A 21163-nucleotide genomic window follows, 5' to 3' on the forward strand; every position below is an offset into this window, starting at 1 on the left:
CACGCACACACACACATACACAGCACAAACTTACACACTCACATGCACGCACACATACACAACACACACTTACACAGTCATAAGCACACACACACACATACACAACACAAACTTACAGACTCACAAGCACGCATACACACATACACAACACAAACTTACACACTCATAAGCACACACACACACACATGCACAACCTTACACACTCACAAGCACACAAAAACTTACAAATTCACAAGCACACATACAACACAAACTTACACACTCACAAGCATGCATACGCACATACACAACACAAACTTGCACACTCATAAGCACACAGAAACATACACAACACAAACTTGCACACTCACAAGCACACATACACAACACAAACTTACACAGTCACAAGCACACATACACAACACAAACTTACAGTCACAAGCACACAAACACAACACAAACTTACACACTCATAAGCACGCACAAACACAAACCTACACAGTTATAAGCACACACACACACACACACACATACACAACACAAATTTACACATTCACAAACATGCACAGACACATACACAAACTTACAAACTCACAAGCATGCACATACACAACACAAACTTACACACTCACAAGCATGCACATACACAACACAAACTTACACACTTACAAGCACGCACAAATAGATACACAACACACACTCACTCACAAGCACGCACACACACACACATTTTTACCCCATACACAGAGACACACACATGGTCAGACAGACATACTTATACACACACAGACACAAATACACAAAAATGCAATAACCTACATTTACACACTGAGATATACAGATTTTGACACAAAACATATGCATATTCAGGCATTCCTACATACACAAAACGAAGCACATTCCCATACAATGTTAAGCTGTCACCAACTTTCAAACTGCCTCAATGTAGACAGAACTTCTCCTTCTTACCTACATATGCCTTAAATGGACATAAAATCTGACATTTTTCTTTCATGATCCAGATAAAACATACAATTTTAAACAACTTTCTAATTTACTACTATTATCACATTGTCTTTGTTTTCTTGTTATCCTTTGTTGAAAAGCAGGAAGGTAAGATCAGGAGTGTGCACGTGTCTGCAGTACTGTATGGCAGCAGTTTTGCGATAAAGTTATAGATTAGCAAGAGCATTAGATGGCAGCAGTTTTATAATAATGTTATACATTAGCAAGAACACTAGATGGCAGCAGTTTTATAACAATGTTATACATTAGCAAGAGCACTAGATGGTAGCAGTTTTATAATAATGTTATACATTAGCCAGAGCACTAGATGGCAGCAGTTTTATAACAATGTTATACATTAGCAAGAGCACTAGATGGCAGCAGTTTTATAACAATGTTATACATTAGCAGGAGCACTAGATGGCAGCAGTTTTATAATAATGTTATACATTAGCAAGAGCACTAGATGGCAGCAGTTTTATAACAATGTTATACATTAGCAAGAGCACTAGATGGCAGCAGTTTTATAATAATGTTATACATTAGCAAGAGCACTAGATGGCAGCAGTTTTATAACAATGTTATACATTACAAGAGCACTAGATGGCAGCAGTTTTATAATAATGTTATACATTAGCAAGAGCACTAGATGGCAGCAGTTTTATAACAATGTTATACATTACAAGAGCACTAGATGGCAGCAGTTTTATAATAATGTTATACATTAGCAAGAGCACTAGATGGCAGCAGTTTTATAATAATGTTATACATCAACAAGAGCACTAGATGGCAGCAGTTTTATAATAATGTTATACATTAGCAGGAGCACTAGATGGCAGCAGTTTTATAACAATATTATACATTAGCAAGAGCACTAGATGGCAGCAGTTTTATAATAATGTTATACATTAGCAAGAGCACTAGATGGCAGCAGTTTTATAACAATGTTATACATTAGCAAGAGCACTAGATGGCAGCAGTTTTATAATAATAATTTTATACATTAGCAAGAGCACTAGATGGCAGCACTATTTCCTGTCATGTAGTGCTCCAGCCATGTGCACACTACCTATCTAGATATCTCTTTATCAAAGAATAACAAAGCAAAGTTGATAATATATTTAAATTGGAAATGTTTTTAAAATTATATTCTCTATCTGAATCATGAAATACATTTTTGGGGTTTTAAAGTAGGATCTGAACCACTCCTAAGCTGGTCCTCTGCTTCATACCTACAAATGCCTTAGAGTAAGATGTAAACTATTTCTAGACAGGTATTCTCCTTCATACCTACATATGCCTTAGAGTAAGATGTAAACTACTTCAAGACAGGTCTCTCCTTAATACCTACATATGCCTTAGAGTAAAATGTAAACCACTTCTAGATAGATCTTCTCCTTCATACCTACATATGCCTTAGATTAAGATGTAAACATCTTCTAGACAGGTCTCCTTCTTCATACCTACATAGACCTTAGAGTAGGATGTGTAGGCCTTAGAGTAGGATGTGAACCACTCCTAGCCAGGTCTTCTTCATACCTACATATGCCTTAAAGTAAGATGTAAACCACTCATATACAGGTCTTCTTCTTCATAACAAATATACCTTAGAGTAGGATGTGAACCACTCCTAGATAGGTCTTCTTCTTCATACCTACATATGCCTTAGAGTAGTGTCTGAACCATTCCTAGAAATGTCTCTTTTATATCTACATATGTGTTAGACTTAGGGGTAGATTTAACAAGCAGCTGATGCTGCAATCTACCCCTGTAGTTTCCAGATTGCTGGAAATAGGAGTTAAGAAGCAGTGGTCATAAGACCACTGCTCCTTAACTCATCTGCCACCTCTGAGGGGGCGGACAGCAATCAGCCCGATCGGATACAATCTGGTTGATTGACACCCCCTGCTAGCGGCCGATTGGTCACAAATCTGCAGGGGGCGGCATTGCACAAGCATTTCACTAGAAATGCTTGTGCAATGATAAATGCCAACAAAAAGCAAAGGATGGAAGCTCACCAATTTGCCAAAAGTGATTTACTTTATTTTAGAGAAAGCAAGGTCCAACAGCCACTGGCTGTTGGACCTTGCTTTCTCTAAAATAAAGTAAATCCTTGCCTTGGAGTAAGATGTAAACCACTTCAAGACAGGTCTTCTCCTTCATACCTACATATGCCTTAGACTAGTATTTGAACCACTCTTACATAGTTATTTATTTATTGTGTTATATGCAAGTTGTATGATCCTAAGAGAAGCTGTGTTCTTATGAGTGTTTGTCTAAGTTATAGACGCACAAGTAATATATAACCTCTTTCTGACACATCTATATATTGTCTCATTTTAAAGGGACATGGGAGTCAACATTACATGTTAATGATTCAGACAGACAGAGCATGCAATTAAAAAAAATAAAAAAACTTTTCATGTTACTTTATCAAGCACCTGTTTTCTTTGTCTCCTTTATTGAAACGTATCTCAAATCAATCAGAACATACTGAAGTAGGCACTATAGTTGTGTAAAATTGTGTGCACATGCATAAATCATCCTCAGTATGCTCGAATGGAAAATAACTAAGTCCCTATATGGCCACAGGAGATAAGAATTACACTTCAGAAGTTTGTGTCTCTGGTCTACAAAAAATGCAAATTTTGATAATAAAAGGACAGTATTAAATGTTGGTAAAACTTTATTTTCTATGTGTTACTTACTTGCATATACACATTATGCAGAATATATATATAAAACTAACCTTCTTTGTGTGAATGTTTGGTAGGTTTAGACTGTCTAGCTGGTGGGGAATCTAGCACACCTGAAGTAAACTTTATCCCAAAGTTTAAAGAGTTATAGTTAGTTGTAGTAGGTGGCGCAAAACAAGTTGCTATTCCCAATGTGTCTTACTGTAAATATGTGTGATAATGTGTGGGCTCAATATATGTTAATGTTTTGATGAGTCCTAATTTTATATTCTCTTTTGGAAAAAAATGGATGTCGAAACTATTTAAGAAATAAATATGATCCTTTATTTGATTACGGTAAATTTACCCAATAGTAGTGATGCTAAAAGTACAGTTTAACAAAAATTATTACAATTCCTTCAAAGTATAAAAAATGACACCGGTGTCTCTATGTATAAAAATGTACATAATATATAAAAAATAAATTAAATTAAAATAATAACGTTGAAATCTTATAATTTATACAGTTTTGGGTTTATCACAAGTTGTAATTTCTAACAGAATGTTTGTAGATACAATTTTATAGTGGATAAAACAATAGTTGCTGTATAGTTCATATAGGATACTTTGTTTCAAGTTCAGCTATGCAATTGAGATCTTATCTTAGGCAACTATATATCAAATGTAGAGGTATATTGGTGCGATTTTTATCACACTATAATATAAGTATACAAATTAGTACCTTGAAGTGTATCTGTTTGATATCACTTTTGTGAGATAATTGCGGTTAAATAAACGCCGCTATGCCAGTGTTTTGATTAAGTTTCAAGATCAAGCTGGTGGCAGTTCTATATGAGCTGCTGGCGGTTAAATAAATGCCGCTTTGGTTTCCTCTTATTAGGTGGGCTTATCTGTTTGCTGCGAGAAAATTCACTTTTATATAAGTGTTTGGGTAGTTGTCGTGGCCGCTCAGTTACCTTATCCTTTGTCGGTCAGTGACCGATCGCGCTCTTAAGGGTTTCTTGGTGGGATCTTCGTTGCGGTTAAGTGCTAACCGTTTGCTGATGTTTTTTAAGTATCTCCGGTTTTTCTATTCTGTGGCTTGTCTGTCGGTCAGTGACCGATCACGATGGTATGGTTGTTGGATAACCTCCTGATGTGGAATTTTTGCGTGCCTTTCCGGTCTGTTGTTCCCAGGTTTCTTAGATGTCGGTCAGTGACCGATCTGGGTGCTGAAATGTGGTTGTTGGCATAAGTAGAAAGTTTGTAGGATAAGTAGAAAAAGGATTTCTAGTTATCAATGTGATCTTTGCGGTTAAATATATGCCGCTCAGTGGGAACTTGAATATTTCAACTGGGTATAGCTGGTATTCACTTTGTCTTCTCAAATCCTGTGCAGGTGTGCTCTGGTATCAACATGTTTCGGCTGGACAGCCTTTTTCAAGATACCAGATGTGGGGATTCAAAGGCTATTTAAAGCCTCTCTAATTTAGCAATAAATCACTAATTGATGATATACATAAAATAAAAAAAAAATCAGGAACAATTATAAAATGCTGTTTTATTATATAACATAGGTATCCTTGGGTCTTAATTATAATATAGTTGGGTGTTTTTATGTAGCGATAAACATTTTATATGATTACTTTTAAAATAGAGAAAGATATTATATATCTTAATGTCAATTACTTTTAGAGTGTATATTTTAGTCACTTTATGAAACCATGGATATTTTTAAAAGGTTTCTGTAATTAGAGCGTAATATTAGAGTGAAATAATTTGTCTATACTTATCGTTGTATGGATATTTTAACCATAAAATATAGTTAAAACGGGGCCAATGGTGAAATTAGAATTTAGTGAAATAAAAGTTAGATGGGCCAAAAGAGAATATAAATTTAAGTGAATCTTTTGACTCTAGTTTGAATGTTTCTATTTGTTATCTGTGGGCTACAATAACCAGATAGTGGGTATTGTAAAAATATAGTAAAGAGCTGTATGATCCAATGAGTGTGTTGTACCAATACTTTTCTAGTTTTTGTGGATATTAGTATTATCGGATGAGAGATTAGCCTTCTTGTATGAATTTTTATAATTATTGTAGGAATTTTAAAATTTCAAGTTGTTTGTCCTTAGACTGTAAAACTAAGTTGTAATTTTGTCAAATATATATATATTTTTTATTTTAGAATTCTATTGTATTTAATCAACTTGGTTTGTTAGTGTGATGGCTTGGTTTTTATGATCTTAAAAAATGGCCTATGTGTTAGTTTAAATTTCAAGTGGTGTGTCCTTAGACTGTAATATATATATATAGTATATATTTGACAAAATTACAACTTAGTTTTACAGTCTAAGGACAAACAACTTGAAATTTTAAAATTCCTACAATAATTATAAAAATTCATACAAGAAGGCTAATCTCTCATCCGATAATACTAATATCCACAAAAACTAGAAAAGTATTGGTACAACACACTCATTGGATCACACAGCTCTTTACTATATTTTTACAATACCCACTATCTGGTTATTGTAGCCCACAGATAACAAATAGAAACATTCAAACTAGAGTCAAAAGATTCACTTAAATTTATATTCTCTTTTGGCCCATCTAACTTTTATTTCACTAAATTCTAATTTCACCATTGGCCCCGTTTTAACTATATTTTATGGTTAAAATATCCATACAACGATAAGTATAGACAAATTATTTCACTCTAATATTACGCTCTAATTACAGAAACCTTTTAAAAATATCCATGGTTTCATAAAGTGACTAAAATATACACTCTAAAAGTAATTGACATTAAGATATATAATATCTTTCTCTATTTTAAAAGTAATCATATAAAATGTTTATCGCTACATAAAAACACCCAACTATATTATAATTAAGACCCAAGGATACCTATGTTATATAATAAAACAGCATTTTATAATTGTTCCTGATTTTTTTTTGATTTTATGTATATCATCAATTAGTGATTTATTGCTAAATTAGAGAGGCTTTAAATAGCCTTTGAATCCCCACATCTGGTATCTTGAAAAAGGCTGTCCAGCCGAAACATGTTGATACCAGAGCACACCTGCACAGGATTTGAGAAGACAAAGTGAATACCAGCTATACCCAGTTGAAATATTCAAGTTCCCACTGAGCGGCATATATTTAACCGCAAAGATCACATTGATAACTAGAAATCCTTTTTCTACTTATCCTACAAACTTTCTACTTATGCCAACAACCACATTTCAGCACCCAGATCGGTCACTGACCGACATCTAAGAAACCTGGGAACAACAGACCGGAAAGGCACGCAAAAATTCCACATCAGGAGGTTATCCAACAACCATACCATCGTGATCGGTCACTGACCGACAGACAAGCCACAGAATAGAAAAACCGGAGATACTTAAAAAACATCAGCAAACGGTTAGCACTTAACCGCAACGAAGATCCCACCAAGAAACCCTTAAGAGCGCGATCGGTCACTGACCGACAAAGGATAAGGTAACTGAGCGGCCACGACAACTACCCAAACACTTATATAAAAGTGAATTTTCTCGCAGCAAACAGATAAGCCCACCTAATAAGAGGAAACCAAAGCGGCATTTATTTAACCGCCAGCAGCTCATATAGAACTGCCACCAGCTTGATCTTGAAACTTAATCAAAACACTGGCATAGCGGCGTTTATTTAACCGCAATTATCTCACAAAAGTGATATCAAACAGATACACTTCAAGGTACTAATTTGTATACTTATATTATAGTGTGATAAAAATCGCACCAATATACCTCTACATTTGATATATAGTTGCCTAAGATAAGATCTCAATTGCATAGCTGAACTTGAAACAAAGTATCCTATATGAACTATACAGCAACTATTGTTTTATCCACTATAAAATTGTATCTACAAACATTCTGTTAGAAATTACAACTTGTGATAAACCCAAAACTGTATAAATTATAAGATTTCAACGTTATTATTTTAATTTAATTTATTTTTTATATATTATGTACATTTTTATACATAGAGACACCGGTGTCATTTTTTATACTTTGAAGGAATTGTAATAATTTTTGTTAAACTGTACTTTTAGCATCACTACTATTGGGTAAATTTACCGTAATCAAATAAAGGATCATATTTATTTCTTAAATAGTTTCGACATCCATTTTTTTCCAAAAGAGAATATAAAATTAGGACTCATCAAAACATTAACATATATTGAGCCCACACATTATCACACATATTTACAGTAAGACACATTGGGAATAGCAACTTCTTTGTGTGAATACATGTATTCAATAATTAAATGCACAAATATTAGATCAACTGAGAGATGCTCTAACATGCTCATGTATTAAACTCTGCTGAGGTTGAAATGAAGCCGCTGAGTCTGTAATGTATTTAATGCACTCTGCAGTGTCCTGAGGTTGTTCTAAGCTGAGATGTGAGACCCAAATCATCCAGTAAGATCCATAACCAAGTGTTTATTGTTTTCTTGGCAAACTCTGCATGTGCAGGAGGAACTCCCTATAATCATTCACTTTGCATAGGCAATTTGTGCTATTTCTGCCCCATTGGTTATGCAATTAAAATACAATACAGTTTAATAATGTGACTATCTCTTCCTGTCTTTGCTTTTCTTTGTAGAATTAATCTCACAGTGTCTTCCCCTCTCTTCCTCTCTGTCTTTTTCATTTCTTTAGGTCGGTAATGGGTTTAGATAAGGAACCTGACCTTGTGCACATGGAAGCGAGGACGGCTGATGGACGTGAGTACTGATACATCGTCATATTTAACAATACAAAATCAAGGGATTTTTAAAGCCTGAATTTACATTTTAATTGAGTGTTATAAGGTAGTTTATTTGACAGCTGAGACATGCACCAAACAATCGTGAGTGCTAGCAGACATTTAAGGAAAATTGCAGTAATTATTAAGTGATCAGCCATGCATTTATATTACCTGATACTGTCCAGAAACTAAAGTAAAACACCTTAAAGTGTGTTGCAATTAGCGTTGTGAAAAGAAAGACGTCACTTACTTATTTATTTTCTTAGGACTAGATAACGAGCGCTAACAGTTATGCATGAACGATGAGGAGTTTATCGCAGGTGTTTGCGCGCCTCGGGTTTACTGCTTGAATTACAAGTTGAAAGTAAACGCTATCGCTTGAGCACAATCGCAATTTACACTAGAATGAGAACCGTGTCCTCAGTGCTCTTGTTAACTGTTTTGTGAAAGTTAAAAGTGTCATAAAATGCATCAAAAATACATTACAAAGTACATTACACAGTACAGTTACACTTATAATAACACTGTCTAATAAATATACATTACACAGTACAGTTATACTGATAATAACACCATCTAATAAATATACATTACACTGTACAGTTACACTCATAATAACACTGTCTAATAAATATACATTACACAGTACAGTTACACATATAATAACACTGTCTAATAAATATACATTACACAGTACAGTTACACTCATAATAACACTGTCTAATAAATATACATTACACAGTACAGTTACACTCATAATAACACTGTCTAATAAATATACATTACACAGTACAGTTACACTCAAAATAACACTCTCTAATAAATATACATTACACAGTACAATTACACACATATTAACACTGTCTAATAAATACATTACACAGTACAGTTACACTCATAACACCATCTAATAAATATGTTTCACAATACAGTTACACTCATAATAACACCATCTAATAACAATACATTACACAGTACAGTTACACACATAATAACACCATCTAATAAATACACATTACACAGAACAGTTTCACACATAATAACACAATCAAATAAATATACATTACACAGTACAGTTACACTCATAATAACACCATCTAATAAATATACGTTACACAGTACAGTTACACACATAATAACACTGTCTAATAAACATACATTACACAGTACAGTTACACACATAATAACACCATCTAATAAAAATGATTGCAAAAAATATTGCACACAAAATTTATAAGGGCTCAAAGATATGAGGTCTCATGTGTTAGAAAAAAATGGTAGGCAAAGGACTTTAACATTGAGATATATACTGTGCATCTCTAAATATGAGTATATACTGTGTACATATGTATTTACAGACATATATACACATACAAACACATAAATGAATATGAATATACACATTTTGTCTGAGGACTGATCTTATTGACCTGAAAACGTTCAGAAATAAACTGAATACTTCTATTTATAAAATCCCATTGATGTCTGGAGTGCACACTGTCTAATGTATATAAATATATATATATATATATATATATATATATATATATATATACACAGATATATAAGTGCATTGGAGCCCTTTGCTCTTTGCAAGTAGAGGAAAACATCTAAAAACATTTATGCAGTATTCACATTTTTTATAAAGTGTTATATATGTTGGAATATGAATATGTATTTATAAATATATATATATATACCTATATATAATCAGCGCTGCGGATTATGATGGCGATTTATAAATAAAGTATAATAATAATATATATATTAAAGTATAGATATATTTTGTACCAAACTACCATCAGATATATGTAGAACTATGTATTTATGAATAAGTAGAACATATTCTGCTATGTGAAGAACATTGTAATGGGGAATATTCATAATTTCATGTCGGGTTAGCGCCCCTGAGCATATGCAATTGGGTATGTGCACAAGTAGGTTGTTAATTTTTTTCCCCTCACTTTTTTTGCTTCATTGACTTCTATGGGGGAATACGTTATCGCGCAGACGATACTCTAAGTTCGGCTTTTTACGCACATCTGGTTAGCGTGTGAGCCAAATCATTTTACTTTCAATTTGTAAAACGAGCGCTACCCAGTGCACGCAAAAAGCTTACTTCTAGTGGAGTTAATGTTCGAGCTGGAGCATTAAATACCGTTCCACTTGTTTTATTTTCCTCCCTCCCTTCCTCACTCTTTCTTCTTTCTTTGTCCTCCCTTCCTTTCCCCCTCACCTATTCTTCATGCCTTTCCGTTCTTTCCTTCCTTATGTTCCCTTTTACTGCTTTCTTCCTCCATTCTTCCATGTTCCCTTTGTGTTTTTTTCCCCTTTCATTTCATGTTTCCTTTTTATAATTTATATTCTATCTGTATGATAATTTAGGTATGTTGTTTACTCTGAGACTGAACTGCAAAGATCTCATGCACGTGCTATTTGCTTACAATTTAGAGTGCGTAGCTGAAACCAAATTCGCTTTGGCTTTGCATGTTTGCATTTTGGATTTCTGCAGATAAGTTGCTATATGAAATAAATTACCTGGTTCTTCGTATTTTGTTTAAAAAGCTAAATGAAAATATATAAGCTAACTTTAAAAATGTTTTCTTCATATACTTGCCATTCAATCAACACACACACACACAGTCACACACACACACACACAGTCACACACACACACACACACACACAGTCACACACACACACACAGTCACACACACACACACACAGTCACACACACACACACAGTCACACACACACATATATAAATATATATATGCAAATTGCTCTTAGGTCTCCCTAAGAGTAATGGGGGAAACCAGATGTGGACTCCTTGCACACAGGCCCTTAGAGAGATGCAACTGCACCTCACTGACGAGGCCCACAGACAGCCAAAATGATTGTCTGGGGTTGTTGTTTCTCTTGTTCAGAGAGGAATTGCCTGGTATTTTGGCGCTGGACTGTCATTGGGCAGGGCAGACTGATATGCTACAGGATATTTTTTCTCTGTGAAAAGGCATAGTGTGCTAAAAGAGTATACACCTTGAGTGGCAATGAAAATAAACAGGCATGGTGTTATTCTAGCTTATGTCTCAGCTGAATGCGTCTCTCTCTCTCTCTCTCTCTCTTTATATATATATATATATATATATATATATATATATATATATAATGTACTAAGGGAATTAGTGCATAAAGGATGTAGTTAAAGCAAAAACTTTGGGTAATTTGCTACCAGTAAGAAAGAAAAAGAATTGGCTTTTTTTTAAAGCAAGGCTTTTTCAAGTGCAACAGTAATAGAAGTAAATCATGTTCATATGCCATGTTTGGTCCTGAGTTCACATCCTAAGTCAATGGGAAAACATATCAGATAAGACGATATTCCACTTGTAATTCTTCATATGTAATATATCTTCTGACCTGTAGGGGGTGCAATAAGCAGTATGTAGGACTCACTACTCGCCTTTAAAAGATCGCTTTTTGGAGCATCTGAGGTCTATTGAGGATCCTGAGTCTACTACTCCCATATCGTTACATTTAAAAGAGAACACACCTCTGATGTTTCCCTCTTGGTATTCCAATGTATCCAAGTAATTCCCAGACACCCCAGAGGGGGTAATAGAGAAGAAGTGTTAAGTCAAAGGGAGGACTTTTGGATTTTACTATTGGATACTAAAATACCCAGAGGCTTAAATTCAGAGTGGGGTGTCAAGCTGTTTGTAAAATAAAATACATTAAAATAAAGTTTAACTGAGAATTGCTATTTTGATGTTTAGCTAAAAATTGCAGTTATTTGTATGTTTATTTAATGTGTTATGTATTTACAATGCTTGTTCTATGTACTTTTGTATTCATATCTTATATTTGAACCTTTAGAGCCGTGCCCTCCTCTTTCCTTATAATATGTGCACTGTGATGTTAGAAAGGTGTACACCACTATTGAGATAACTATAACACAGGTGAGCTAATTAAAGGTGTTTCTAGCTATTGATTGGATATTTAGAATAGGAGGAGGAGTTGTGCAGGGATATATTAGGGCAGATAGCCATTTGGTAGCTTGGGGTCAGTTCAGTATGACAGATACGAAACATGTTTGACCCGCTATTTATGTGATGTGTAACCTGTTTTGAAGATGCCAAATAAATTAATGCTTTTATCTTACTTGTGAATCCTGTGATCGTCTGGAGCTGGAGGCTGGGTATTTGTCTTTCTGGATGTCTAATATATATATATATATATATATATATATATATATATATATATCTTTCTTACATTATTTATTTGTCCCATCATTTATAGGATGACGAAGCGCAGATATAGGTGATCATTTATGCTCGTAACCATTCTGGGTCTTCACTTTGCTATCATTGTGTGTATATATATATATATATCTATATATATATATATATAGATATATATATATATATATATAGATATATATAAATAAATATATATGCAGAGAAAACAACTCATTGTGTAAACCATTTACAAATCTAAACAAGTCAGAAGACTTTCTTATACCCCAGAATCTTCTGACTTGTTTAGATTTGTAAATGGTTTACACAATGAGTTATTTTCTCTACATTTTGGATTTAGTGGAGGATTTTAAACTCACTTTTCGCCTCCCCATATTTTAAATTGCTGTTGTGTATATATATATATACAAAGAAGATAAATAAGAAGATAGATAATCCCTTTATTACTCATTCCCCAGTTTTGCATAACCAACACACACACACACATATATATATATATATTAATATTAATACACTTTTTACCTCTGTGATTACCTTGTATCTAAGGTGGATATTTATCAAAAGTCTGGCGGATCAGGTCCGCCAGACCTCGCTGAATGTGGAGAGCAATACGCTCTCCATATTCAGCATTGCACCAGCAGCTCTTGTGAGCTGCTGGTGCAACGCTGCCCCCCACAGATTTGCGGCCAATTGGCCACCAGCAGGGAGGTGTCAATCAACCCGATCATACTCGATCAGGTTGATTTTCGTCGATGTGTGTCTGTCTGCTCAGAGCAGGCAGACAGGTTATGGAGCAGCGGTCTTTAGACCGCTGCTTCATAACTTGTGTTTTTCGACGAGCCTGAAGGCTCGCCAGAAACACGGGGGCCTGATAATTTGGCCCATAACTGCTGTTATTGGCGAGTCTGAAGGCTCGCCAGAAACACGGCCCTTCAAGCTCCATCCGGAGCTTGATAAATGGGCCCCAAAGCCTCTGCAGACTGCTCCCTGACTTGCATTTTAGCCAAACAGTGCTGACTCATAAATAACTCCACAATGTTATCTATATGGCACAAATGAACTAACACTGTCTAAATGCCCTGAGTTAAGATGCAGCCTTCAAGAGCTAAGAAATCATATGAACCGTCCTAGGTTTAGCTTTCAACAAAGAATAGCAAGAGTACAAAGCAAATTTGATTAGAAATGTAAAGGTAAAAGTTGTTTAAAATTGCATCCCCTATCTGAATCATGAAAGTTTCATTTTAACTAGACTGTCTCTTTAATACAAGCACTATACAATTTTTCACAATGGGCCAGATTACAAGTGGCGTGATATTTAATGCTTTCTCTTGAGAGTAAACTTACATATTACAAGTTGAAAGTAAAACGTGCTAGCCAAATTAAGGTGACTACATTAACCTATCCTCACCTCCAATAAAAATCAATGGAGAGTGCAGAAGAAAAAAGCCTAACACCTATCGCTCGCATGCTAACCCGACAGGAATTATTCATTTTTTACATTACAATGTTCTTCACTTACAGAGCAATGTAATGTTTATTGTAAATACATATTTATATATCTATTCTTATAGAAATATAGGTATATTATATCTATTTTATATTAACATTATCAGATATATATAGAAATAAAAATAAAAAATAAAAATAAATGTAAAGAGCATAGAAATGTAAAATATGATTATCACACTTTGCGTTTTTGTAATTAGGTCTAACGTCTCAGGTTAGCACACATGAAGAATTGCTAACCTCAAAGTGCGTTATTGAAATATTACATGTAAAATATTAAAAATTATTAATAAAAAATATTAGAAATTATTATACATACTGTATTTTTTTTAAATAATCCATGGAATATATATATATATATATAACATTTTACACTATGTGTAATCATTTTTAATCATTTTTATTAAAATATATATTTTTTAATTTTATATCTAATATTTCAATAACTCACATTGAGGTAATAAACTCTACATGTTCGCGAACCCGATTCTGTAATAACTAATAGAAAATATCTTTGGATTATTTTGCATTTTTAAATAGTATCTATAATAATTTTTAATAATAATTATTATTTTTTTAATATTTTAAATTTAATATTTTGATAACGCAATGTAAGATTAGTAATTTTTCATGTGCGCCAACCCAACTTTTTTTAACACACAACCCTTTACACAAGCATTTCCGTGCACTCATCCGACAAGTCGGAAAATGAGATTGGGTTCTTGCAATCACGTTTACTTTCAACTTGTAATACGTGTGTTTTTTCCGATGCGCCCACAAAACCGATATCGCTCACAACTGTTAGCACGCCTAACAAGAAAAATTAAAGATAGTTCAAGAAACCTATTCTTTAAAAAAGTATACAGCACTCAGATGGTTGAATATTCAATATTGGATTGCTGCTGTTACGCCACACACACACTCATAACTTTATTCCTATCTGGAGGACTTGACAGCAAAATGCATTGCTGAGGGATTGTGTTGGTTAAAACATTACTTTTATTACACACACAATACAAAAGTTAAAAAAAGAAAGAATAATTAAAATCACTCTTAGGTTTATTCCACGGATGTATATAGTATGTTGATCATGGAGAGTAGAGAGTAGTAGCAATGCTAGTAGCATGCTCTTATCAATTAGCGATAATATATAGTAGTTACTTAGTGGTGGTATTGTAACGTGGAGTTGTCAAAGACCTTTCAGATGAACTTGTACTTATTAATTGTTTGGGGCATGCTCGTGGATTACACACTTGTGTGATGAACCTGCAACATGAGAAGCTCGAGTCTTGTGGACAAAAAACTGTTAGTAACTGCCCACAGTACCACTATGATGAACTAGTACAGAAATCGTAGAAGTTAATTCTGAATAAAGGTTGCTCAAAAAATTAGCTGACGCCCTAAAGGTGACCTTCTGAATCTATTGGTACACCTGAGGGTGTTGTGGTAGGTTGTTCAAAGCAAGACACTATGTTTGAATGGTTTGAGCCCTTACGTGATAATTGAGTACAGGTATACCCCGCTCATACAGCGGGTTAGGGACCAGAGCCCCGCTGTAAAGTGAAAACCGCCTTAAAGTGAAACAAGGCAGTTTTAGCTTTCTTTCCACTTGCCAGTGTGTTTAAAAACTTGAAAACATGTTTGAACTAGCATATATTAGATGTGCAATAGAGCTATGTTTAGTTTAACACTAGCACAGCACAGTATTCAATAAATACTGTACTTGTAAAATAGTGACAATTACTGTAGTAAAATTTGCCAAACTATAGCACTGAGACACAGATTGCACTGTAAAGCTGTAAACAGAGTGAACTGCGCATAACAAAATGGTGCCAGTCACTTTTCTCGCAAACTCACAATGATTACAGCACTATTTCATAATCCTTGGAGGTTGAACTTCAGCTCCACAAAGCGCTGTATTAGCGAATCGCTGTAAAGTGAAGCGCTGTAAAGTGAGGTATACCTGTATATAAGATCTTGTGACTAAGAGTAAATACAGAAAGTTCTGTTAAAGTATCAAGTTGAATTATCACTAATAGTTTAACCAAGTTAATACCTTATGTTTGTGCAAGAAGTATTAGCATATATCGAGTGGTAAATATCGTCTCTATAACAATAGATTAAATTAGCGTATAAAAAATAATATGCTTGTACTAATATTTCAGGAGCTAATTAACATAAGGGTTAATTCAGTATAGTGACTGCTGAATTAATGAGCTTGCGCCGTGGTGGTGACCAAACAAATGTGTTTATACACCTGGCAGTTTTTAAGCCGATTTAATCAGAGCAAGTCAATATGTTAAGAGAGTTTTTGAGCCCTTGTATGGTATTATACTATTTGCAATCATAAAAGTTTGAATACATAAAGGGACTCTGATAAACTGTCGAGTTCTAATGTCACAAGTGGTTTAACCAAAATATTACCCTCTGTTTGAGCAGGTACATTTGTCATGTATTCAGCATACCTCCAATGGTTAATAACAACTCTATAAACATAGGTACAATAAGTATGTATTGAGTAATGGCTACCGTCAGTAAGTTGATTTTAAGTTAAGTCCGCTATTGATACGAAACTGATATGCACACTGCAAGTTCAACAGCTGAACAGCCTTGCAATTGCTAAGTCAGCCCTCTACCATTGTGGCAAATAAGTAGACTACATCTGCAAAATTAACCTAAAGCAAACTAAAACACAGGAGCTCCAGGACTCCTCACCAGTACCCTAACACCCTGACATGTTTCGCCTGAATGGCTTACTCAAAGGGAATTACGTGCGCCGCGTCAGTGACTGCTTTTTATAGCTAGTTGGATACGCCCTCTTTATTGCATTATATCCAGGCAGTGTGCATATCAGTTTCGTATCAATAGCGGACTTAACTTATAATCAACTTACTGACGGTAGCCATTACTCAATACATACTTATTGTACCTATGTTTATAGAGTTGTTATTAACCATTGGAGGTATGCTGAATACATGACAAATGTACCTGCTCAAACAGAGGGTCATATTTTGGTTAAACCACTTGTGACATTAGAACTCGACAGTTTATCAGAGTCCCTTTATGTATTCAAACTTTTATGATTGCAAATAGTATAATACCATACAAGGGCTTAAAAACTCTCTTAACATATTTCTCTGATTAAACCAGCTTAAAAACTGCAAGGTGTATCAACACATTAGTTTGGTCACCACCACGGCGCAAGCTCATTAATTCAGCAGTCACTATACTGAATTAACCCTTATGTTAATTAGCTCCTGGAATGTTAGTACAAGCATATTATTTTTGATACGCTAATTTAACCTGTTGTTATAGAGGCAATATTTACCACTCGATATATGCTAATACTTCTTGCACAAACATAAGGTATTAACTTGGTTAAACTATTAGTGATAATTCAACTTGATAATTTAACAGAAATTTCTGTATTTACTCTTAGTCGCAAGATCTTATATACTCAATTATCACGTAAGGGCTCAAACCATTCAAACATAGTGTCTTGCTTTGAACAACCTACCAAAACACCCTCAGGTGTACCAATAGATTCAGAAGGTCACCTTTAGAGCGTCAGCTAAATTTTTGAGCAACCTTTATTCAGAATTAACTCCTACGATTTCTGTACTATTTCATCATAGTGGAACTGTGGGCAGTTACTAACAGTTTTTTGTCCACAAGACTCGAGCTTCTCATGTTGCAGGTTCATCACACAAGTGTGTAATCCACGAGCATGCCCCAAACAATTAATAAGTACAAGTTCATCTGAAAGGTCTTTGACAACTCCACGTTACAATACTGCCACTAAGTAACTACTATATATTATCGCTAATTGATAAGAGCACACTACTAGCATTGCTACTACTCTCCATGATCAACATACTATATACATCCGTGGAATAAACCTAAGAGTGATTTCAATTATTTTTTCTTATTTTAACTTTTGTATTGTGTGTGTAATAAAACTTATGTTTTAACCAACACAATCCCTTAGCAATGCGTTTTGCTGTCAAGTCCTCCAGATAGGAATAAAGTTATGAGTGTGTGTGTGGCGTAACAGCAGCAATCCAATATTGTATTCAACCCTCTGAGTGCTGTATATATAGTCTTTTTTTAAAGAATAGGTTTCTTGACCTATCTTTAATTTTTCTTGTTAGATGTATCTTTCTACATAGCACCTATATCCAATGCACTAAATTACAAATAGTGGATTCAATAAGGATAATAAGGGTTACAAATCATTGTGTAGTGCCATTGGCTTCTCTTTTCCTTGTCTCAAACTGTTAGCACGCCACTTGTAATCTAGCCCAATATTATAAGAAAATTATTTTTCTTTTTTAAAAGTACTTTCAATAAAAGGTGTAAGTCAATATTAATCTTTTATTATCCAATCAGAGCACACTGTATATGTAAACAAGAATTTCCTAAGTTACTACTAATATAAAATGATCTATTTGTGTTGGTCTTCTTGGTTGACACACAGCCATTTTCCATACTGAGATCTGCTCAAGAGCGTTCACCTGTCTTAAGCACATACAGAGCTAAATTACAAGTGGGGCTGTATTTTTTTTTCCTGATCACAAAAATTCCGCTAGTTAAACTTTTTTTTATTACAAGTTCCAAAAAAAGTTATTTTGCGCAAGCGGTAACCTGAATAGCGCAAACATCCTAACCTAAGTTTTCACGTGCACGTATTCCCCCATAGAAATCAATTGAGAAAAAAAAGTAGAACAAAACTTAACACCCGAGATCATGCAAACTCGTATTCGTATCGAATTTTGAATGTTTACATAACATTCTAACATTCGATTTTCGAATGTTCGGTTTCAAATTTTACGATTACATTCGAAAATATTAGTTTAGAAAAATTTGAATTGATATATTTGTAATAGTATTTCTAATGCTTTCTTTAAATGTAATATTCGAATTATGCAATAATCGAATTCGAAAAATTTTAATTTATATATTTGTAATAGTATTTCTATAATGCTTTATTTAAATGTAATATTCGAATTCGAAAAATTCGAATTTATATGTTTGTAATAGTATTTCTAAAGCTTTCTTTAAATGTAATATTCCAATTATGCAATATTTGATCAAAATAGAAACATTCAAATTGATATATTTGTATCTATTATGTATAAATTTACTAGATTCCCTACCACATGAACTATTGAACTTCTGAATAGTATTTGTTAAATAGAATGTTAAATTAGAAATTTCAAATGTGGACATTTGATCTAATTATAAACATTCAAATTCGAAAGTGACATTCGAAAACTGTAAATAGCATTCGATTATTGAATTCTTAAGAATATTCGTTTGTATCAACATTTGGATTTGTAATTCAAATTTCGGTAATAAAATTCGTTCTAACATTCGAATTCGGAAATTTACACATTCGCCCATCCCTAACTTTGACCCGAGATCTCATATCTTTGAGCTCTTATAACTTTTTTGTGCAATATTTTTTTAAATAATTTTTATTAGACTGTGTTAATATGAGTGAAGATGTACTTTGTAATGTATTTTTAAAGTGTTTTGTGCAAGTTTTTTGTTTTGGAAAACAGTTAACCACTGCTCTGAGATTGTGGTAAAGATTGAAGCGATTTCGCTCAACTTGTAATATCAGCACAATTAAAAAGGCTTGCAAAAATACGATATCGCTTGTGGAAAACAGTTTGCGTCTCACTTTTAATCTAGCCCACAATGTACCTACAATGCTATACAAGCAACCTGTAGAGGGATATGTAAGATGCAGAAGCAGCAACCACTCAGTGGTAAAACTTTATGGTAAACAAAGCTAGTGCTGTATATCTCTGTTTAATAAAGAAGATTGTTTAAGCACAAATTCAGAGTGCATATACCATTGATTATGAGACATCCACACAGAGTTTACAGTGGTAGTAAGTGCATACATAGCCATGGTCGTTCTCTTCTGCCATTCAGCACTGCCTGCTGCAGCTCCCCTTACTGGTTGCTTGCAGACAATTATACTATACACGAACATACTATGAGATAGAGGTACATTTGATAATAAAAGTAAATGGAAGGTGTTTTTTTTGTTTGTTTTGTTTTTTAAATAGGCCTTGTCCTAGGTAGATCTAGAGACATACAGAAAAGGGAATTACTTACAAACATATAACTTTTGGTAGTTTTCTATTTTTACAATAGTTATTAAGATGTCAAGGACCATTGGTCATGCTATAAAGGAGATATATTTTATAAGTACTATGTAAAAAGGGAACACAGCATCAGTCCATAAATAGGTGCAAGTACCAAGGTCCTGCCACAGACCTCAACATCACATCAAATCCACAAAAGGAACAGCACCATCCAATTAATGAAATAAAATACTTCTTTATTGGGACATCACCAAAAAACACAGCAACACGACGTTTCGGTCAAAAGACCTTAATCATAGTGTATCTGTGCTAAACATGTGTGTGTAAAGTGCATTCTACCATGTTATCTGCAATATGTAGTTTATGTGATACCCTCATCATTTTTATTAATGTATTTCTTTATTTAGCATGAAGTAGTAAGATACAAAGTTGTGACTCTTCTACACCCTCTATCTATCTATCTATCTACCTATCTATCATCTATCTATCTATCTATCTATCTATCTATCTATCATCTATCTATCTATCTATCTATTCTTAAAAAAAGAGAAGCACTCTACCAGGAATGAACAACAGCTCAGATAAAAAGTTGTGACTCTTCTACACCCTCTATCTATCTATCTATCTATCTATCTATCTATCTATCATCTATCTATCTAGCTATCTAGCTATCTATCATCTATCTATCTATTCTTACAAAAAGAGAAGCACTCTACCAGCAATGAACAACAGCTCAGATACAAAGTTGTGACCCTTCTACACCCTCTATCTATCTATCTATCTATCTATCTATCTATCTATCTATCATCTATCTATCTAT

The 21163-nt window shown here is 34.0% G+C and overlaps 1 protein-coding gene across 1 annotated transcript in view; it reads left to right on the forward strand.

Annotated features, from left to right (window-relative positions):
- SORCS3 (sortilin related VPS10 domain containing receptor 3) overlaps positions 1-21163 on the forward strand; it is a 1163020-nt gene that overhangs the window by 681381 nt on the left and 460476 nt on the right. The window contains exon 6 of the mRNA XM_053693001.1: positions 8378-8442. Coding sequence (XP_053548976.1) covers positions 8378-8442 — 65 coding nt within the window. The remainder of the gene's footprint in view (positions 1-8377; positions 8443-21163) is intronic.

This window comes from Bombina bombina, chromosome 9 (genome assembly GCF_027579735.1).
Source record: "Bombina bombina isolate aBomBom1 chromosome 9, aBomBom1.pri, whole genome shotgun sequence".
NCBI lineage: Eukaryota > Metazoa > Chordata > Amphibia > Anura > Bombinatoridae > Bombina > Bombina bombina.